The sequence below is a fragment of the Acomys russatus genome, chromosome 19, assembly GCF_903995435.1.
Source record: "Acomys russatus chromosome 19, mAcoRus1.1, whole genome shotgun sequence".
Lineage (NCBI taxonomy): Eukaryota > Metazoa > Chordata > Mammalia > Rodentia > Muridae > Acomys > Acomys russatus.
Genome location: NC_067155.1, coordinates 18,261,561 through 18,284,040, shown reverse-complemented (window position 1 = coordinate 18,284,040; position 22,480 = coordinate 18,261,561). Strand labels below are relative to the sequence as shown.

General features: G+C 53.5%; 1 protein-coding gene across 3 annotated transcripts; it reads right to left on the bottom strand.

The window, feature by feature from the left end:
* Window positions 1-1,684: 1,684 nt before the first annotated feature.
* Hnrnpl (heterogeneous nuclear ribonucleoprotein L) lies at window positions 1,685-14,736 on the bottom strand. 3 transcript variants are annotated; one of them, XM_051162698.1, is made up of 13 exons: window positions 12,574-12,849; window positions 10,580-10,698; window positions 9,969-10,206; window positions 9,776-9,861; window positions 8,497-8,593; window positions 8,344-8,416; window positions 5,253-5,324; window positions 4,861-5,141; window positions 3,578-3,699; window positions 3,124-3,325; window positions 2,607-2,664; window positions 2,396-2,491; window positions 1,685-2,048 (listed from the first exon to the last, which is right to left on the bottom strand). In XM_051162698.1, exons 1-13 carry the CDS (start codon window positions 12,832-12,834, stop codon window positions 1,990-1,992), a joined length of 1,764 nt encoding a protein of 587 aa, XP_051018655.1. In that variant the 5' UTR covers window positions 12,835-12,849; the 3' UTR covers window positions 1,685-1,989. The 3 variants fall into 3 exon arrangements, with proteins under 3 accessions (XP_051018655.1, XP_051018656.1, XP_051018654.1); XM_051162699.1 differs by lacking the exon at window positions 12,574-12,849 and adding an exon at window positions 14,678-14,736 and having other exon boundaries at window positions 4,861-5,324; XM_051162697.1 differs by having other exon boundaries at window positions 4,861-5,324; window positions 12,574-13,264.
* Between the last annotated feature and the right edge of the window lie 7,744 nt (window positions 14,737-22,480).

Sequence of the window (22,480 nt, the reverse complement as noted above, 5' to 3'; positions counted from 1 at the left end):
GATGCCAGAATGTGAGTGAAAAGGGCACCCTGATTTCAGCCAAGGACCCCGTAAGGAGATTGTTGGCCCTTATCAACAAAGAGGCTGGAACTTGGGGTCCAAAAGAAAGCCTGGAACATGCAGCTTGCCGTGCAGCAGCTATTGGTACAGTCAGTACCTGCGGCTCTTCAGCTCTTAACTACCAGACCTTAAACTCCAGCTCCTGGGCGCCCTTCTTCCAGCTTCGGACTCCTATGTGACCCTGCCATTTTGGTCATGTGCCCTTTGTCCTCTCTCCTTTTGGTCCACCCCACCCCACCCTCCTACTGATCATGTCCAGTCTCGACTCTCTCCTCCTGCTCTGGCCTCCTGCAGCTGCCTCTGGCTGGACTCCCCCTCCTCTCTCCACATAAACTCCTCAACCACACCTTGTGGCAGTCATGTTCTCATTTCACTAGATGTGCATAACAATGTAGCTGGCGTGAAAAGAAACTGTGGCTGATACACAGGGGGTGTGTGCCTGTGTGTCAAATTGCCAACACATAATAGATGGTAGAACTCACTTTGAATCACCTAGATTGTCCTACCCGTGACTGACATGCTCAGCTGCAATGGCCAAGTCAGGCGGCTCTCGGGGACATTATCACCTCTTGTCACTAGTGGGGCTTGCTCCTCGGCAGATCGCCCCCTCCCTTCCAGGAGGTCAGTCTGTAAGCCATGCTGCTCCTAGCCTTGCCTCTACTGAAGCCATCTTTCGAGGGTTAGGGTTAGGGTTAGCTAACCCCACATCTACCACACATGCCCAGCAGCTTGCAAACTTTGCCTCAGGATGGACATCAGGTGAGTTAGCCAGACCAGGAAATGACTTTCAGGACTAGGTTAAGTAAGCCACGGCACACCTCAACAGTGATACCCTGAAGGGCCAAGGCTCTTGTCACCCGTCATACAGGAAGTCAGCCACTACCCACCGAAGGTGGCTCCAGCAAGGTAAGGCACTTCCGCCAAACCCAACAACCTTAATTTGCCCTCATTTGGTGGATGGCCGAGTATACATACACAAAAATGTAAAATACTTCCCCACAGCGGGAAAAAGAACCCAGAAGTTAATTTTTGCTTATTGTTTTTTCTACTCACAAAAGCACAAGTGTTTCTGTGGATGAAGCCTTTTTAAGTCTTCTCATGGCTTTGCAACCATTTTCTCATGTTGTAGGACCATACTGTCCAGACTAGCCTCAACCAGCAGTCCTGGGCAGCTGGGCCTCAGGTCAGCACCACAGCGCTCCAATGTGTGTTCTAAGACAGGGTTTCTCTGCAACCCTGACATGCTGGACCTTCTTCTGTGGACCAGGCTGTCCTGGAACTCATCTGCTTCTGCCTCCTAAGTGAGATTAAAGGTGTCATCACCACTGTAGGCTGCACTTAGTTTACCTATGTATATGCGTGTGCAGACACTATAATGCACACAGGGTCAGGGACGTCAGACTGGCCAGCAAGCACCTTTACCCTCTGAGCTGTATCTCCACCAGCCTTTTTCAATGACACCCAAAACAAACACGAAGCTGGCCTGGGCAGTGTGCCCTTCAGACCACAGGACTGACTCCTGGTTACTGCCCACCTTGTCCCTGTCAAGGCCGGGCCCACCACTCTTCAGATGCTGAGTGGAGAGAGGAAAGCAGACACACCAGTCCTGGAACCCCAGCAAATAAGTTTTATTTTCCAAACCATTTTATTGAAATGTGCTAAGATACATGGGCAGCACAAATGTATGAACAGGAGAAAAAAAAAAAAATCACACATACAGTTATCTTAAAAAGTGAAGGTTAGTCTTGGGAGACACCAGTTCCCCTCCCCCTCCAGAGCATGTCCGCTGTGGTTAAGCCTCTACTGACCTAGCATTTAAAAGGAAACAAGAACTGCAAAAGATAAATCGAAACAAAACCAAAGAAACCAACAGCATAAAGGAAAGAAACGTTTTCCGGCTGGGATGGACTCTCCCTTCCCAGCATCTAGTTAGGAGGCGTGCTGTGCAGTGGAGAAACACAGCTTCAGAGTGTACGGGTACGGGCCATCTGCAAACAAGAGACAGGTGTCACATGGGACCCTCTGGCGCTCCTAACCAGTCCTCCCAGTCTACACCCCCTCCCTCAGATCAATTACAAGTTCTAACTGTGTAATCAGCACCCAGGGTTGAGCTGAGCAACTCCCAAGCTGCCAGGTGGGTGGGACCAGGCAGCCTGGCTGGCCTCCCAGGAGGATGTCATGAGACTGCTCTCCTGGTGACCAAGTCCCATTTGCCTGTGTCTGCGACACTGGCAGCCTCTAGGGCCCTATCCTGAGGGCAGAAGGCTGGCTCTGGCATGCAGCCAGACAACCATCAGGCCACCAGGGGGTTTCCGCAGGACACACAGACACTCACTTGGGTTTTTCATCTGGTAATGGTTCAGGAAGCCCAAGGTCTCCAGGGCGTCGCTCTTGGAGTCCCACTCCAGCAGCCCGGAGGAGCTGCGCTCACCTGAATGAAATAAGAGGCAGGGCTTAGTTAGGCCAAGGCAGAAGAGAAGGCTCCTCCTCCGTGCAACCACCCACAGTGGCAGCGGGCTCGGGGAACAAAGTGGTGCCAAACTCACTTTTGCCTGAAAATACTTTCACAGAAGTTGGCCGCTTCACTCCCAGCTCATCACAGATCTAGTGCAGAAACACAGTGACAGAATTCAGAATCCAAGGGCGCATGTGGAAGACTCGAGCAGACCAGTGCCTCCCCTCAACAGAGCAGCATGAGCAGGGGGCTGCTTCTCAAACTCCGACGGGGAAGGCGGGGTGTGTGTGTGGGTACAACCGACACTGGCCCGACTGCTAGGCTAAGCCCTTTGCTTAGGCTCCAAAGCTTCACCCTCTTTTGTGGGTACCATCCCAGCACCCCTAGGCTTGCTGGCCTGTGTTCTGACCCCACTTACACTAGGTTCAGGGCAAATTGGCACTCGGTCAGTACTGCTTGGCGAAATGCCAAAGAGCAGAGCTCTGCACCACTGTGCCTCAGCTCTCACCTACCCCAGCTGAGCAGGGGAGCCTCCCCACGCCCAGGACTGGTGCTCTCAGGGTCCAGATTCCTTTAGACCTATCAACAGACAGCTCCACAGCACCCACCTCAAAAAAGTTCTCCTCGGTCACCTCCAGAGGAGCGTTGAAGAAGTGCAGGACGTTGCTGGGGTGCTGGATGCGGTTCTTAGCCGCCTGCTCTGGGGTGGAAAACCGATTGTTCCTGGACTCGCTGAAGTCTTTGTAACTGCAGGACCCATCTTCTAGCCCGTATGACTGGCCAGGCATGATGGCTGGTTGTTTGGAGACACTGAGGGAAGACAGGAAGTCTTTGTGCCAACCCTGGCCACATGCCTGTCTGACCTGCTGTTGTGTGAGCACACACCGCTACACAGCTGAGCCCTTCCTTCCTTCCTTCCTTCCTTGCAGGGCTTCATGAGGAAGCAGAGAGCACGGTGCCCACGCCCGCCTGTGCAAGCACCTCCACCTCAGTCAGCACTAGCACCCCCGCCTGCCTAGGTCTTCCCTCCAGCCTTCCCCTGCCCGGGAGGATAGCGCTTACCAGACATTCATCTTCTGCCCAAACATGAAGTTGTTGTTGAGGTGAGTGATGGCTCGGTCCACAGCATAGCCATCAGCCATCTCCACCATGGCGGCCCCCGGCTTGCTTTTCATAAATTTCACCTTAGGGGGAAAAGGTGTAATTCAGCACCATGGTCCGTCCTCTCACCCACAAGTCACAAGCTGCCCCTACTCTGGCTCTAGGCATCCGTTTCCTCGTGGACGAACAGGGATCAGAGCCAGCTCCCCCTGGCCCATGCATGAGCTCAACCCAGGGTGGGCAGTGGAGCCCAGGCAGTGCTGCCCTCCTCACAGGAGACGCGTATGGAGCAAACTATGCAGAACCAGACAGTAAGCTGTTGGCATGCTGCAGTCACAATGTGGAGAACAGTGCTAGCACTGAACCATCCGTAGGCTGACTGCTGCAGTGCACACTAGCAGAGGCTCTGAAGTCATCTAGCCACGTTCTGCTCCCACGCACAGCACTTAACCTGTCCTTCCACTACACCTTAACCAGTACAATGGGTGGGGGGGACGGGACGGGTCAGGTCCAGTTTCTCAATTTTAGCCAGGCGGTGGTGGCGCACGCCTTCAATCCCAGCACTCGGGAGGCAGAGGCAGGTGGATCGCTGTGAGTTCGAGGCCAGCCTGGTCTACAAAGTGAGTCCAGGATGGCCAAGGCTACACAGAGAAACCCTGTCCTGCGGGGTGGGGGATTGAGGAGAAATACAGTGGGAAAAAACCACACGACCTGCTGCTGCACAAGGAGCCTGTCTCAGTGGGTGGCCTGGACTTGAGTTCTAAGGCCCAGGTGAGCATCATCACGTGAGGCGGTCAAAGCCTGGCCCATATGCACTTGGCCACCAGTTAGGCAGAGTCAACTTCCCAGCAGAGTACACAAAGGCCCTGAGCTGCCAGACTACCTGGAGCTGTCCTGTCCAGGCCATTTTTACCTATCTTCACTCCCTGCACTCTTCCTCTTCTTTAGATTATGTATACAGTGCTCTGCCTGTGTGTACACCTGCAGCCAGAAGAGGGCTTGTAGATGGCTGGGAGCCACCATGTGGTTGCTGGGAACTAAACTCCGTGCTCTCATCCTCCAAGCCATCTCTCCAGCCCACTCCCTGCATTCTTAGGGCTGACTCAACACTGTGTGGTAAGGCCCTTGGCTAATGCGGGAAGAAACGGGCTGTCTGTACGACAGGAGCCACCGCTGCACGGCCGCCCCCCTCCCCAGCTGGGGCTGAGGCTGCGTCAGCTCGTGGAGGGAAGCCAGCAACTCACCTTCTCCACATTGCCATACAAGCAGAAGACATTGAAGACGCGGTCACAGTTCATCTTAGACTGGTCCAGGCCATAGACCATGAGCACAGGGCTGTCAGCGTGGGGGCCATAGTCGGGTGGTGGGGGAGGGGGTGGGGGATGACCATACTGGGGGCCATAGCGACTTGGGCCCCGGCGGTGACCCCCCACAGGTGGGCCCATCCTTCTCCCTTCGTAGTGAGGTGGGGGGGGCCCGTAGCCCTCATCATGGTAATGGCTGTGGTACCCACCATGGGGCCCTCCTGGGGGGTGGGAAGGAAAGAGAGGGAGGACGGGTGAGAATTTTCGCGGCGGACGACGGGCAGGGGCACATGAGCCACGGGAGTCCACGGAGGGGAACCCCCTGCCCTCACCATATTCTGCGGGATGATCTCCCAGGAGAGGGGGCTGCCGCTGGCGTTTGTTGGGATTACTGCCAGGGTCACCTGTGGATCAAAGACAGAGTTAGGAAGAGAGCACAAGAAGGAACCCCACTGCTGACTAGAGGCCAATCCTAGGGCACTGAGCTGAGCATGGCCATGAAGCTGCTTGGGCCTCTTTCCTATGATGGGGCGGGGACGGGCCACTGAAGCCCAGGTCTAAGGCTGGTCTCTGAGATCCACTCGCCCTCCACTGCACACACAAGTCAGCTGCTTTCCTTTCAGGGGACAAAGCCAGCTCCTGGGATTACTTGCTCTCCCCGTCCTGGCTTATAGTAGGAAACAGGCAGGGAGCCCAGCTCCTGCCATCTAGGGAAATACAGTGTGGGCGTATTATGTGTGGACAGGGAGCACACTTTTATAAAGTAATTCCCAACACAGGGAGAAAGGTTAAGGGCAAAAGACAAATTAAGTGAACCCACACTGGACAGAAATGAGGTGACCGGCCCACAGAGCCTCTATGTTTGGGAACTCAGGCCCCTTTGTCAACCCTAGGCTGGACACCCCCCACATCCCATCCAGCCCGAGGGGCTGCTGGGGCCGACAGCAGGGCATGTGCACAGTCCGTTTCAAAGAGCAATTAAGTATGTACAAGGCATCCACAATCCCAGCCCCAGTGATGGCGCAGAGCCCCTCCCAGCCCCAGTTCCCAACCGTTAGTTCAGCGCTCAAGTGGCAGACAGTGATAAGCACTTTACAGACAACACGGCGTCTGAGTTCCTCACAACAACCCTATGAGGTAGGTACTCAAGTCTCGGCCCCAGCTCACAGATGGGGAATTGAGCAGTTACTCTTTCACTGAACAGTTAGACACTTGCCAAGCAGTGGCCGAGCCACAACCTCAGCCCAGGGCCGGTGGCACCAGGACCCAGAGCTTGAACCCACTGCCCGTTCTTGCCACCCTGCCTGGGTTTATTTTCCAACAGTTACAAAGATGGAAAAGGGCTACTTACAGCAGAAGTACAGAGTACAATGTCCATTTGTCACAAAAAAACAAATCTGTTTTTTTCTCTTACCATTGGACGCTTCAACAGTGAGTTAGCACAGTTCTGAAAGATGGCGTCCCATCAAACATACACTGCGACCCTGCATCACATGGTTTTACAGTCATAAATACAAGTCACCGCATACATCCGCTACATTTTTCTTTAAAAGTCAATGTTCTGATTAAATCAAAATTGGCTCAGATGTTCTCTCCTCAGAAGATACCAGAAAAGTGGAAATAAAGGTGTATGAAGTGGGTAGTGTCCCTCCATGTTGTCACCTCCTCATATTGTGTGCTGCAGTGCGGTGCTTCTGGCTGTGTAGCGCTCCATGTGCGTGTCTCCTGGTATGAAGTGTGCCAGTGGCCCCACTATGCCCGCGCCTTGGCCTTGGGAGCACGCCCGGTTACCCAACAGCAGGTAACTGTGTGCCTCTGAGCTGTTTTGGTTTTAGGTCTGTTTTGGTTTTCTGATTTTTTTGTTGTTGTGCTTTAAATTTTTTTTTTTAATTTCTGATCTCCAGTTGGTGCAGACTGTGTTGGCAGCTGATGACTGCAGGAAAAAAATCAAAACACAAAAGAAAAGAGAAGGCCCTCCCCAAACCAAAGGACCTAAAGAACAAAACCCACATGCCGAGGAGTGGAGAGGATCCTACTGTCTTGGAGGCCCATGGGATCTACTGCAGTCTATGGATCGAACCGTCCTCCGAAAAGGGCGCCGCTGGCTGGCTGGCTGGGCGAGCTCTGGTCTGTGTTTCCTACTTCTGTGTACATTCTTGGGTTCGGGTTTGCTTGGACTTTGCCTTTTTTAATGTTTAATAAAAAAGCAGTGTCTGCTGCCATGTTGCGTCTCTTTCTTTGTCTCTGTCTGCCTCTGTCTCTGTGCTTGTAGCTGTTCCTTGGAGCGCGGTGTGGTGTCCTTGATGTAGTGAGCTCAGTCTGCGGCTGTCTCTGGGGACGTGGTGAAGGCTGCATGTTCTCTCCAGGAAGAGCTAGTGCTTTGTGCCCTGTGTGTTGGTGCGCAATGTGCAGAGGCAGAGCCGCTGACGTGTGGATCCCGAGGGGGTGGCCAAGCACCGCCCTGACTCCAGGTCACCTCATCAGCCAAGCTGAGAGGCATCAAAACCAATGCACAGTCCCTGCTACTAGCCCCTGCCGGTCTGCACATCTTCTATTTGTGGCCCTTGGAGAAGAAATGGTTGGTTGCCATGTTTCTGTCAGCAGTCATGTAGTGTCACTGCCCGCTCTGGGACATTCACTTGGTCATAATTTGCCTCTGACCTTTGGAGGGAGCAGCCAGGCCCAGAGGGCCAATTCTGAGGGTCCTTGGGAGAGTCTAGCCCACCCAACCCACTGGTTCTCAGCTGCAAGGCAAGTGAGACAGGCCCACCTACAGTGTAGGCCGGGCCTGGCCTCCCAGAGCCCCTCTACAGTGTCAGCCTCCAGCCTCCTCCCACAGCCCAAGGCCTAGTCCGCCGTATCAGACCCAGAGTGGTCCATCTTGCCGATTTTCAGAGGGAGTGACGCTGTGTTTCAAAGAGAGTTCTTCACCTCTCCCGCTTACCAAAGGCAAACGGCTTGTGACAGCACTAGAAAGGGGTTGTACATGTGGGCCCTGAACAGACGCGGCGTTCCCTCTCCAAAGGAGACCGGGAGTGTCTGCCCTGACCTCACCCCAAGTGTTTGACCCCTACAAGGTCTACTTGCTTGGAGGCTCTGCTTCAAAACCCTCCGCCACTGAGACCCTCTCTCACAGCAGAGAGTGAAAGGGGCCCTTTCTCCCCTCCAGGAATGGAGCCCAGCAACCCTAGGAAGGCTTCTAGGATGAAGGCAGCGACCCCACCTGGAGCGGCCCCCACTGCCTGCCCCTTGCCATTCCGCCTCTTCAGCGCTGCCCCGCTTCCACCCAGCCCAAGACTCAGCCTCAGCTCTGCCCCACGGCCCTCCCTTGTCTGTCCACAGGGAGCCCTGGGCTGTCAAGCGCACTAGTCAAGTGAAGAGGCAAGGCGGGTGTATTTACAACAAAGCAGCCGTCAGGATTACCTTGTCCACTGAGGTTGGGGTTTGTGTAGTCCCAAGTATCTTGATCATTCTTGAATACATTTAAACGCGTAGGCTGCAAGGAAGGCAAAGTTTAAGATGGGCCATGCATCCTTTCGCCAGGTAGCCAACGCGGGCAGTCACTCCCCGGCCTACCTTTGCGTATTCAATCTTCAGAGTGCAACAGCCGGAGTAGATGTCAGCCCCATTAAGGGAGGCCTTGGCCCGCTGCGCACTTTGCACAGAATCAAATGTGAGAGGACTTAAGGAAGGCACCACTGTGGAGCTTGGAAAGGCATTATCCCACACTGCCAATAAGACAAGGACCAGAGAGCACCCAAAGGCTGTGAGCACCAACTACAACTTCAGGCAAAAGGCAAGAGCTTAAAAAAAAAAAAAAAAAAAAAAAAAAAAAAAAAGGCAAGAGCTTTGGAGACACAGCAGGGCCTGGCCTCAGGAAGCAGTCACTGGCCAGGGTTCTCTGTGATCTGTACCTTTTTAAAAATAGATTATTACGTGTACAGTGCTCTGGCTGCATGTACACCTGCAGGCCAGAAGAGCGCATCAGATTGGATTGTAGACGACTGTAAACCACCATGTGGCCCCTGGGAACTCAGGACCTCTGGAGAAGCAGCCAGTGCCCCCAGCCTGAGCCATCTCTGCAGCCTGTGATCTGCACTCTTATCCCAGCCACCCACAGCTAATCTCAAGCTGCTTCATCTCTGAAATCTGTGTGCCCTGCCTGCCTTTAAAGGTGTTCAAGACAGGGTCTCTTGGGTAGCCGTGGCTGTCCTGGACCCTGTAGACTAGGCTGGCCTCAAACTCAGAGAACCGCCTGCCTCTGCCTTCCTAGTACTGCCATCTTTTATCAAAACCTTCTCCACACTGTAAATCACCCTGCAGTTCTCGAGTCCGATTTCTCCTCATCTAAACTCCGTTCACAGAACGAAGCCGACCACCTGAAGACTGTGGATACACACTATAGCACGCAGGAAGCCCTGGGCTCAGTTACCATCAAAGGGATACAAACACCACGCAAACAAGGCAGCACCTCCTCAGGACTGACCTATCAGGACCACTTGTTACATGAGCCTCACCGCCTGATCTGTTAAGATTTGCAGTGTAGCCGGGTGTGGTGGCGCATGCCTTTAATCCCAGCACTCGGGAGGCAGAGGCAGGCGGATCGCTGTGAGTTCGAAGCCAGCCTGGTCTACAAAGTGAGTCCAGGATGGCCAAGGCTACACGGAGAAACCCTGTCTCGAAAAACCAAAAAAAAAAAAAAAAAAAAAAAAAAAAAAAAAAAAAAAAGAAGATTTGCAGTGTATGGCCCCCAGTTCAGACTTCCACAAAACGGTCTCTGGAAAGGTGGCACAAACTCTGCCAAGACCTGAGCGACCCCCAGACCAAACACCATCAGTTCCTCAGAAAAGGATATTCCACCATAGCCTGCACTCCATTCTTCCGAAAAATGACAATTCTCTGGACAGGGCCACAAGGGTTACAGATAGTGTACAGAACATCCTAGAAAAGAAACAACAGGCAGGGTAAGCGCCCGGCATGCCCCGCTGGCTTGGGGGCGGCACTAGGACAGCAAGGGAAGGGAGCCCAGAGCAGCCTGCAGGACACACCGTGGTTATGGAGTAGATGGGGTTGAGGATGGTAAACAGAAGCACGCTGTTGACGCTCCGCGAGTCGTCAGAGTCCCCAGGGCGAGAGATCTTCTGGCTGGTGGAGTAGTTGACAAAGGCAGGGTGACCAGCGATATAGATTTGGTTGTCCGCTGCGTAGTTGACTGCATTACAAGCCCCCAGCACATCCTCAAACTCCACCAGTGCCTGTCTCTTCTTCGGCATCACCACCACATAGCTGCAGGGAGGGGGGTCGGGAACGAGACACGCCTGTGAGCTGACTCCTGCTCTTCTGACCTCTGGCCCGTCCTGCTTCAGAAGATCCGGTCAGGCTGAGCACATCACAACCCTGCCTAGCCACTGCCTGGGGAACTCTGCAGGAGAAGGAATCTAGGGCAAAGGTATCCACACTTGCTCACAACACCTGGCCTGAAAATACTAGAATAAAAGAGCTCTGACTAGAACCACAGGTCTGTGGTAGAAACGGGGGAAGGAGGAGAAATAAGGAACTAAAACTCGAAACATGCAAGAGTGAGCTCTGAGGAGGAGTCACAGGAGACCCCAGGGACACACGGGTGCTAAGAAGATCCAAGCCCTGGCTCCCCAAGTACCTAATAGGCCCAAATTCTTGCAGGGCTTCCACAAGGTCAGCCTCCACCACACCATCAATCAGGCCCCTGATGTGGACAACCGGGGAGGCAGGGGTTTTGTGGGGATCATCGTAGTTCTCCTGAAAGAGGAAGGTGACAGTGAGACTCCAACCTAAAGCCATCTGATGGCCAAAAGCCTCAAGTGAGCGGCCATCTGCCCACTGGCCTGTGGTAGCCCAGCTTCTAAGGCAGGCTGAGTGTGAGGAGAACTGGAGTCTCACACCAACAGTCTCTCTAGAATCCTCCCTCCCCTCAATCAAAGTTCAACAGGAAGAGCGGTGTGGAACGGGGTCACACCCACAGGGAGCGCTCCAGCAGCCGGCTGGGCCCCAGAGCCTGTGTTGTCCCTGGCTCCGCAAGCTGTGGCGCTTTGAAGAGTGACTGACACACGTCACCTTCAGGTCCAGTCAGGGCAAACCACCAACTGTTCAAGACACATGGCTACCAGGACAATCTGCCCGTCCTGTCTTACTCAGTCTGTCTAGGCCACGCTCTTCCGCCCCGAGCTGCTATCCCACCCTGTAATGGCTGCCTCCTCCTCCTCTCAGGAGATGTTATCTTTCCACACACAGAGAAGATTCTGAGGCAGAAACTTTCTCCTCTCTCTCTCTCCTGGGTTCTCGCTCACTGGGCAGAAGCCATGAAGCACAGAAGGCACACCCTTCCTGGCCGTTTCCAGCTGAGGTCTGTCTTCCACAGCCCTCAGTTCTAATCCGAGCCCTGCTCCTCACTCACGACTCAACGCCATTTTCCCAGTGTCTTTACTGCTCTGTAATGGAGTTCAAAAAAACCCCTACCCACCTCAGAGGAACATCACATGCGAGATCTTCCGTTTTTAAATATCTGAGGATGGGGGTAAGGCACAGCAGACCTCCCAGGACACGCTCAGAGGACAACCTTTTCGAGTCTGTTCTCTCCTTCCCTTCACGGGCTCCCGGGGTCTGACTTGGCAGTTAACCCTCCAGACCCAATTAAATCGTCTTCTCAGGATGCGGAAATCTAGCATCCTTATAGGGCCAAGTGCATGAAAAAGCAGCCGAGAAAGAGGCCACTGACTTGTTGGGGTGTTTTTGTTTGGTTGATGAGCCCCACTATTATAGCCTGAAAGCCACTATGCAGAAGGGATTAGCCTGCTTCTGCCTCCACGCCCGACGGGACTTTGATAAAACTTTTTAAGTCAGTGCAGACCGCATCCCAGCCCGGAAATCACAGCTGTGATCTTTTTAAGTGTTCCGTTGGGCAAACCAACCCTAAGCAAACTAGGCGATGATGGCCTTCAAGCTTGGCTCCATTCCCACAACAGTTAAAACCCGCCCTTCACAAACCCCCGCCTTCCATTTTTATAACGCACACAGCAACAACAGAGGTTAGGTATTTGGATCTGGGTGTTACAACCCAGTCAACTTATATACGGAGGCGGCCGTGATGAAGACCGCGATGGGGCAGAACTGCCCACGGGGGTCAGGCCGCCGCCCACCCAGTTCCCGCTCAACACGACCTGGTTGCAGAAGCGCGCCTGCGCACGGGAACACACAGCGGGGGGGGGGGGGGGGGGGGGGGGGAGGAAGCAGAAAAACCGATAAAGGGAATAAAAAAAAAAAACGGCCAGGCCGCGTGCCGAGGGGGGCTCCCCCCGCCCCCCCCCCGCCACATGCCAGCCCGCGGCGCCTGCGCAGTGCGCCGCCCGCTTCCTCCGCCCCCTCAAGCCCCGCTACGGGAGCGCGCGCACGCGCAGGCGCGCCTTGTCCTCGCGCAAACCCCGCCGTTTGCCCAACGCCCGCCCCCCCCCCCCCCCCGCGGAAAGCGCGAGGGCCGCGGCGCGTGCGCAGAGGGTCTCCTTCGCCTCCCCCCCCCCCCCAGCCGCCACCACCAACCCCCGCAATAAATAAAATAGCTTTTAAAAGTACGAAATCTCCCTTCCTTCCAGGAGTCTAACAGCCCTAGCCTCGCCTCACCCCGCCGCCGCCGCCCGCCGCCCCGGATCCTCCGCCGCCGCCGCCGCCTCCGTGCTGGTCGCCGGCGTTTTCCGTCTTCAGCCGTTTAGGGGCTCGGCCTCCCTCGTTGCCGCCGCCGTAGTAGCGACCGCCGCCGCCTCCGCCGCCCGCCGCCGCCATCTTCACCATCGCTCCCGCCCGCCTCAGCTGCTCGTCCGGCTGCTGCCTCTGCTCGAGCCTCCGACGCCGCTTCTCCGCCCGGGGCAGCAGCCTCCGCGACATGGCGGCGCAGAACCCGCCTCCCCCCGCCTCTCATTGGGGGAGGGACACGCCCGTCACTCGCCGCCCCCACCCGATAGGGGGAGCCACTGGCCCTGCCGTGGGGGGAGGGGAAGGCCCCGCACGGTTGGCGCCTATTGGCTGGAGCCCGTGCCGCTCTACCGCAAGGGCCGCCCCCTCGGCTCTACCGCACTCCTTATAGGTGAGCGCCCCCTGCCAGTCACTCCGTCAAGCTCCGCCCCCTTAAGATGAACTCCGATCTAATAGGCCGGATCTTTGGGGATCGCTCCGCCTTCCCGCGGACAGCGAATGGAAGCGGGCCTCCGAAGCTCCGCCTCCTTCCCGCTCTCATTGGCTGCCTAGCTAATCCGTCACTCCGAAATCCCTGCGTCTACCAGTCACAACGGCTACCTTCCCCGCGCCACTCCACTGGGATACAAGAAAGGCTTTCACTTCTGTGTCCCGTCTCCCCCCCTCACGCTATGGTTCCCGCAGGTGCCCGTCTTGTACGTCACCACTCGATTGGTCAATGGAGGGTGGGAAAGAATGCCCTCTTTCAAGATGGTACAGGGCGGCTGGTAGCTTCTGATTGGTGAAAAGGGGGGGGAGCCCTAGGCGCTCTGTGGCGCAATCGAGGCACGGGGGCCCCAGGGAGGGACGCGTGCGCCACTGTACTTTTCGGGGCCCTCGGGAGAGGAGGTGACTCTGAGGATGCGACTTATGGACACCCCCGCGCCCCGCGATCTCCTGTGACCGTTTGCAAGACAGCAGTTTGTAAAGCGATGACCCCATTATACGCGTGCCTCTCTCTACCCTATCCAAAGCTGGAGGGTTGTTTAAAACCCCCAAATCTGAGCACTTCTCACTGCCATCTGACTTCGGGCCCTGCCAGGCCGCACCATTTCGCTATGAATTTAGCCACGGCAGTCCGTCTTTTCAGTTTAACTCGGTTCGCACGTGGTCACCGAGCACCCAGCCTCCCCGGGAGTGCTTTGTGGCCTAGACTCGCTCTGAAGGGATTGGTCTCCCTCCGAGCGTCCTGCGAGGGTTCCCCCCGATCCTGGGCACGGTCCGGGCCAGAGGCATTAGGGTCCAACAGGCTGTGGGACGTAGCTTAGACGTGCTTGCCTAGCACCGAGAAGGCGCCCCTCTTTCCCCGCCAACCCCCCTGCCCCTAACACGCACAAAGAAAGTTTTAAGGCGGTGGAAGGCTCGCAGGCCTCCCCAAATGTGCTGGGGCACCTCTCCACCAGGCCAACGGGATCCCCAGAGCGGGGATCCTCTTGGGACTAACTTCGAGACGTGAGTAAAAGGCACAGGGAGTCGGAACCCCGTTTGGAGAAAGTAAAGTTTTGAGCATGGGACGATGGTTGCAAGCCTATTCATTCCAGCGGTCTGAGAGACTCGAATCCGGAGCCACCCTGGGCTACACAAGGACTCTCCGTAGCCAAAACACTCTTAAAAGCTAGTCCTCCCAACACCGGTGCGCAAAGGCGCAGCAGGTGACGCCCGGCGGCAGCAGGAAAGGGGGGCCGGGAAGGGGGGGGAACAGGCCGCTCCCGCGGAAGGGCGGGGTCCCGCGCCGACGTCAGAGGCGGTGGGGGGGAGGGGAGCGGGAGGTTCCCCTCCCCGTCCCCGCGCCCGGCTCGGACGCCCCTCACTCGCGCCGGTGGGTGGCACCGGGCTGGACCCCGGACCCGGGGGACCGCTCCGTGGGCCACGCGCGCCCGGGCCAACGACTGGCGCCCGAGCCCGCTGCCCCCTCCACCTGCCCCCCGCCCTCCCGCCGGTCCACCCCACCCCCCACCCCCGCGTCCTTCCCCGACCCCGTGGCCCTGTCCCCTACCAGCTCGGCGGCGAGCTTGGCCGGCCGTCCGGGATCGAAAAAGAGCAGACACTGGGAAGTTTTTTTTTGGGGGGGGGGGGGGGGGGGCGGGCCTTAAAGGGACCAGGACCTCTTTTCGCTGCTGGAGGAGGGGGTCACCCGAGGAGCCACCCCACCCCACCCCGGGGCTAGGGACGCAATGGGGAGAAGGTTGAGCTGCTGGGTTCGGTCTGGCTCCGCGTTCCTGCTCACCCTCAGTCCCACTCTCCACCCTGGCCAGGAAGAGGGAAAAAAAAAAATCCCCAAGTTGCTTGTGGTTTTACGTGGCAGTTTTCCCCATTTGCAGAGTGTTTTGGAGATGAATGTAGACAGAAGTTGTACATGTGGGTCTGCAGGATCAGTAAGTGTCTGGCGTCGTCGGAGAACACTGCAGGATGGTGGCTCAGCACCGGGGCTAAGACCCCACGGCCAGGTTCAGCTACCCCAGCGAGGCAGCGAGTAGCAGACAGCTTGGCCTGTGTATCTAGTCCACACGCAGGGCATCTGACTCCCACGGCTCCTATAAACTCAACACCTACCCAAGTCTGTGGATTCTCTGCCCCTGCCGAGGTCAGGATTATCGATCGAATCGCCCAGGGACTGGCAAGAGTTACCATGGGTTGCAAACTGATGTGTGGGTGCTTGGAATCGAACCCGGGGACTCCGCAAGAGCAACAGGGGCTCCTAATGGCTGAGCCAACTCTCAGGTCCTCTTCTAAGTCTTTGCTCCATGGCCCCTCTTAGCCATTTCAGTCTAAGTCTCCACCCCAGTTTCTTTTTTTTTCTTTTTCTTTTTTCTTTATTTATTATTATTTTTTAATTTATTGTTTTTTTGAGACAGGGTCTCTCTGTGTAGCCTTGGCTGTCCTGGACTCGCTTTGTAGACCACGCTGGCCTCGAACTCACAGCGACCCGCCTACCTCTGCCTCCTGAGTGCTGAGATTAAAGGCGTGCGCCAACATGCCCGGCTCAGTTTCTTTCTTTCTTTCTTTTTAATGTGTTTACTTTCTTTTTTGTGTATTGGTGGTTTGCCTGCATGTATATCTGGGTGAGGATATCAGATGTTGGAGTTACAGACAGTTGTGAGCTGCCACGTGGGTGCTGGGCATTAATTGGACCCAGGTCTTTCCTCTGGCTCTTAACCACTGAGCCATCCCTCCAGCCTCTCCGCCCAGTTTTAATCATGGCTCTTGTATAATCCCTGAGAGAAAGGGGGTGTGGGCTTCACAACTGACCTGACTCAGAAACTGCCTGTTTTTATTCCCAAGGTTTATTGTAGCCAAGGAGAGGACGAATGGAAGTATTGCCAGACAGGTGGTCGCCCTAAGGGCTACCGGGAGGGCTATGGATTCCCCTCACCCTGGGACCACACTGGGACAGAAAGGGTTATGAAACAGACTGATTGCTGTTGGCCTCCTGAATTGGCTAATCTTCCCTAGCAGTACTAGGACAAAGTGAACCAAGCTAATAAGGTCACTGCTTGGTGAAGTCCAACCTTTAAGCCCCGCCTCCTAGCCAGAATCTCAGCTCTTGGCAAACTGAGTACAAGGTCATCCGTCCTCCACTCCTATTGAATCAGGGACCAGCCTGAGCTAAAAACAAATAATTTAGCCGGGCGTGGTGGCGCACCCCTTTAATCCCAGCACTCGGGAGGCAGAGGTAGGCGGGTCGCTGTGAGTTCGAGGCCAGCCTGGTATACAAAGCAAGTGCAGGACAGCCAAGGCTACATAGAGAAACCCTGTCTCGGAAAAAAAAAACCAAAAAAAAAACATAATTTAAATAAAAATAAAAATAACACAGCCAGCAAGACTGGCCAGATGGACAAGTAAAGCTGCTTGGTACAGGAGCCTGGTGACCTGAATGCAGTCCCCAGAACCCAGTAAAAGTGGAAGGAACAAACTGATGCCACAAAGCTGTCCGTTGACTACAAAACGTGTACCATGGCCCTCAACCACCCACCCACACATACAAAGAAACTCAATAATACATAAAATAGGGGTTGGAGAGACCGCTCAGCGGTTTAGAGCACTGGCTGCACTTCCAGAGGTCCTGAGTTCAATTCCCAGCTACCACATGGTGGCTCACGACCATCTATAATGGGGTTTGGTGCCCTCTTCTGTCATACATGCAAATAGAACACTCATATAAATAAATATTTAAAAAATATAATACATAAAATAACACACACACACCCTTCCTGGGCCAGGGCTATAGCTCAGACAGCTTGCCAGAATCCTCCAGTGAGAGGCTGGCAGAGCTCTTACATACATAAACAGCAACACAGCTAACAAATCAGTATATATTTACAGGACTGGAGCAAGATGGCTTAGCAGTTCAGATCGCTCACTGGCTGCGTTTCCAGAGGACCCAGGTTCAATCCCCAACACTGGCATGGTGACTCACAATCATCCTTCAACTCCAGAGAATTCCTTTTTTTTTTTTTTTTTTTTTTTTTTTTTCTTGAAACAAGGTTTCTCTGTGTAGCCTTGGCTGTCCTGGACTCACTTTGTAGACCAGGCTGGCCTCGAACTCACAGAGATCTGCCTGCCTCTGCCTCCCGAGTGCTGGGATTAAAGGCATGTGCTACCACCACCCGGCAATTCCAGGGGATTCTATGCACTCTCCTGGCTTCCCCGGGCATCAGGCACACGTGTCAATGCACAGACATTCATATGAATAAAACACCCATTACATAGGAAATAAAATTGTAAAATATATTTAGATATTAAAAATTCTATATATATAATTCTCCTTGACATAATGGGGCAGAACAGCCCCAAAGAGATTTCGCCTTGCTCTCAAGTTTGTCTTCCCAGATATTTTCTGTTTTGTTTATGTAAGACAGGGTCTCGGGGAAAAAAACAAAAAACTAAATAAAAAGGCAGGGTCTCATCATATGGCCAGGCCTGACAGAATTCTATGTGAACAGACTGGCCTTGAATTCACACTATTTCCCTGCCTCTGCCTCCTGAATGCAGGATTAAAGGCCTGTGGCACCTTGCTCAGCTTCCCTGTTGATTTTTTTTTTTTTTAATCGTATGGGTGCTTTCCCTGCAAGTCTGTGCAGCACATGGGTATGTGGTGCCCACAGAGGCCAAAAGAGGGCATTGGACAGATCTCCTGGAATGAAGTTCCAGCCAGGAGGGAGCTGTCATGGTGAGAGCCAGATACCAAGCCTGTGTCCTCCAGGAGAGCGGCCAGTGTTCTTTTTTTCTCTTTTGTCTTGAGGCAGGGTCTCACTATGTAGCTCTGGCTGTCCTGGAACTCGCTATGTAGACCAAGCTGGCCTCAAGCTCAGATCTGCCTGCCTCTGCCTCCCTAGTGCTAGTTAGTGCTCTTAAAGCTGCCAGGCTTCTTATTATCATCATCATCATCATTATTATTAGAGTGCTTTGTCTGCCAAAGAGGGCACCAGATCACATTACAGATGGTTGTGAGCCACAATGTGGTTGCTGGGAATTGAACTCGAGACCTCTGGAAGAGCAGGTGTTGCTCTCAACCGCTGAGCCGTCTCTCCAGCCCACAGCTAGTGCTCTTAACTTCAAAGTCATCTCTCCAGCTACCTCTCTTTTTGAGACAGGGTCTCATTTTAGTTCTGGCCAGCCTGTAATTGGCTGAGGGAGGTCTTGGTTCAGAAATCTACTTGCCTCTGGCCTTCCACATAGATTAAAGCCATGAGCCACCATGCCCAGCTTGCCTGCTAATTTTGATAAATCTTATTTCCACAATGCCTTTGGGCAAAACACCCAATTAGTCTGTGAGTGCTTCTTGTAAGAGGAAAGAGAGGGGGGGAGAGAGAGAGAGAGAGAGAAAGAGAGAGAGAGGGAGAGAGAGAAAGAAAGAGAGAGAGAGAGAGAGAGAGAGAGAGAAAGAGAGAGAGAGAAAGAGAGAGAGAAGAGAGAGAGAGAGAGAGAAAGAGAGAGAGAGAGAGAGTCTCAGAAAGAAAAAAAAAACTGTAGTCACTGCAACTTTCTCCACACCCCACATTCAGTTATACAACCCCAATATGGGATTGGAACCCAGTTAAAGCAGTTTTGCTCTACACAGCCACAACCCTCATTGTAGTGCCAATTTTGGAATTCTGATTCCTTTAAAAACACAGAAGTAGGGCTGGAGAGATGGCTCAGCAGTTAAGAGCACTGGCTACTCTTCGAAAGATTCCCAGCCACCACACGGTGGCTCACAACCATCTATAATGTGATCTGGCGCCCTCCTCTGGCCAGCAGGTGCACATGCAGGCGGGACACTGAATACATAGAAATAAATAAATAAATCTTTTTTAAAAACAGAAACATTGTAAGAATATATTATCATTTCAGTCCCAGGTGTGGGATATAGGACTGCTTCCAAGCAGCCGACTAGTGGAAAGACATGGTCTTGCCAGCTGCAGACAAGTTTCTGTGATTGTGTGACTTTGGAATTCTGGGGACTTTTCAGAGGGTATGTAAAAGCTAGGGCCCAGAGAGGCAGAAGGTTGGGTTGTTGGCTAGTTGTTGTTGGTCTCAGTTTGTTAAGTAGTCCCACACAGAGAATAAACAACAGAGCGGCGCGTGGAGGCACACGCCTTTAATCCCAGCGCTCGGGAGTCAGAGGCAGGCAGATCTCTGTGAGTTCGAGGCCAGCCTGGTCTACAAAGCAAGTCCAGCATAGCCAAGGCTACACAGAGAGACCCTGTCTTAAAAAAGAAAGAAAGAAGCCGGGCGGTGGTGGCGCACGCCTTTAATCCCAACACTCGGGAGGCAGAGGCAGGAGGATCGCTGTGAGTTCGAGGCCAGCCTGGTCTACAAAGTGAGTCCAGGACAGCCAGGGCTACCACAGAGAAACCCTGTCTCAAAAAACAAACAAAAAAAAGAAAGAAAGAAAGAAAAATAAATTAGGAATCCTGATGCCGAAGATCAAACTTACCCCGAGGAGCTCAGCACCTGAGTATGCAGAAAGTCACCTAATGATAACAGCACCCCCTTCCCAAACCCTGACTTTATTCAGGGCTCTCCTTCCGTTCCTCTTCATCCCTTTTCTCTCATATCTAGTGTTAGAGGGTTGAAAGGTTGGAAGAAGAGCCCACAAAGAGGCAAATGCACAGCTAGCTGAAGGGGGGTAGGGCTCCCCACTCCCCTCCTGTGATTGGATCTAGATTCTTCCAGGAAACACACTTCTGGCTTGCCTTTTTAAATAAATATTTATTTATTATGTATACCATGTTCTGCCAGAAGAAGCAATCAGATCACATTATAGATGGTTGTGAGCCACCATGTGGTTGCTGGGAATTGAACTCAGGACCTTTGGAGGAGCAGTCAGTGCCTTTAACCTCTGAGCCATCTCTCCAGCCCTCTGGCTTGTCTTGAGAGATCAAATTAATCCCAAAGATGGGAGGAGGAACACCACCTCTGACCCAAATCATCACCACCAAATTACCAGGATTTCTTTTTTTTTTTTTTTTTTGTTCCAGACAGGGTTTCTCTGTGTAGCCTTGGCCGTCCTGGACTCACTTTGTAGACCAGGCTGGCCTCAAACTCACAGAGATCCTCCTGCCTCTGCCTCCCGAGTGCTGGGATTAAAGGCGTGCGCCACCACACCCAGCATCACTGCCAAATTAATTAAAGCAAGCTTTCTCATTCCTATGCACGGCCTGCCCCCCCCCCCCCCACGTCGGGCTTTGAGAGGTCAGCGTTGGGTATGAGGAAGACCAGGGGTAAGAGGTTTCCAGATGCATTTGCCCAGGCAAAATAGGTGGGGTTTTGGGAGCTGAACATCACTAACAAGTTAGGGCCTCCTGAAACATAGACATGGTCGCAAGGTGAGCATAACAACAGGTGGTCATGACAACAGGTGGTCATGACAAGGTAGTCGCAGGTGGTCACATGGCCTTTTGAAACAAAGCTACGGTTGCAAGACGCTTACAAACAACCTTCTGAAACAAAGACATGATTGCCAGTCCTGGAAGAGACAGTACAGAGCCAGCGCTGGGGTCACAGGCGCGCCACTAACACTGACGGGCTCCTGAGCTACGTCCTGAGCATCGTTACTCTGTTGGCCACAGAGGCTGCATATGCGCGCGCACGCACACACACACACACACACACACACACACACACACACACACACACACACACACCATTCCTCCCACCATAGAACAAGTAATTCTGTCTCAGATTCCAGCTAGCTTTCTCTAACTGGATTCAGATCTGTAATCCCAGCACCTGGGAGGCAGAGGCAGGCGGACTGTTGGGAGTCCGAGGCCAGCCTGGTCTAGAGAGCGAGTCCAGGACAGCCAAGGCTACACAGAGAGACCCTGTCTCAAAAAACAAAAACAAAAAACAAACAAACAAACAAACAAAAAACCACCACCAACAACAACAACAAGAAACCAACCCCCCCCAACCCCCCCCCAAAACCAAGAATACAGTGTAGAAATCAGGCGTCTGATCTGTTCTCTCTTCTTCTCTGCGATAAAATGCTCCAATAAAGCTACTGGGGCGTGGGTGGTGGCTCACTTCCCTCACAGGTGCACACTCTATCATGAGGGAAGGCAGGCCGGAGCTCACACAGCAACAGTGGAAGAGTACTGCTGGCTGGCTGGCACCCTGCTAGCTTCCCTGTAGAGCTCTGGACCACTTTGCCTAGGTGCCCTATTGCCAATTAAGCTAACCCCCCCCACACACCCACCCGGCTCCAGGCATACACACAGGCCAACCCGATCTGGGCAATTTCTCAGGCGATTTTGGGCTGTGCCAAATTGACAAAAGCCATGGAGTACAGCACGCACGGCCACCACCTTCCAGGATTGTTAAATTAGCTAAGCAACAGATGGGACTCAGTCAGGACAAGCCTTGGGGACAGAATCCTGCAGCCTCCGCACTCCCTCCCTCCATGGTATATTTGGCTCCGTGTGTGTGTGTGTGTGTGTGTGTGTGTGTGTGTGTGTGTGTGTGTGTGTTACTCTAGGAGTGGAACCAAGCACAAGGTACCTGCTAGGCAAGTGGACTACTGCTGTGTCACGCCCCCCTAACCTCCCCCCACCCCGAAGTTCGTCTGTTTGGAAGCTCTCCCAGACCACAAAACCTTCTGAGGTTTTGTGAGGATTGCACAAACAGGATTGCTCACCCACCGAGTGGGAAAACCCAGAAAAGCCTGTTAGTGTGCATTCCTCTGGCCTCCAGGGCAAGAAATAGGATCTGTGTGGAGAGACTGGATAAAGATTTTTTTTTCCTTTAATAGTTCAAACCAACCACAAGCATTTTTTTTTTTTTTTTTTTTTGTTACGGATTAAATAGGATTAGCCTTTGCCAGTTCACATATGCTTGTCAACTGCATATCTCCTGAAGGTCCCAGTCCCAAGGTTACACTGAGCAGTGAAAACAGAGATAAGAGACTGCAAAGGTGGCCCTTTTGGACAATTGGGAGATTTACACAGCAAAGTTATTGTCACGGTTACTTTCTCACGGGTGTTTTTCCCTTCGAGTTGTGGGAGTAGGTGTTATCGAGGGGCAACCCTGCCTCCCTGGGAGAACTACCTCTTGCTGCCAAGAGGATCAGAAAGCAGTGGCACACTAGAAGGCAGTGGTGGCTGCTGGCCAAGGCCATGCCCTTTGAACTGCCAGGCAGAGGCATTTTTAAAAATTATTTATTTTTATTTTATGTGCATTGTATGTCTAAGGGTGTCAGAACAGTCAGTATTCCCAACCGCTGAGCCATCTCTCCAGCCCTTTTTTTTTTTTAAAGATGGGAATGGAGCCTAATTGGTGGCAATCTTAGTGAACAAATCTTAACAGAACTATATTCTCA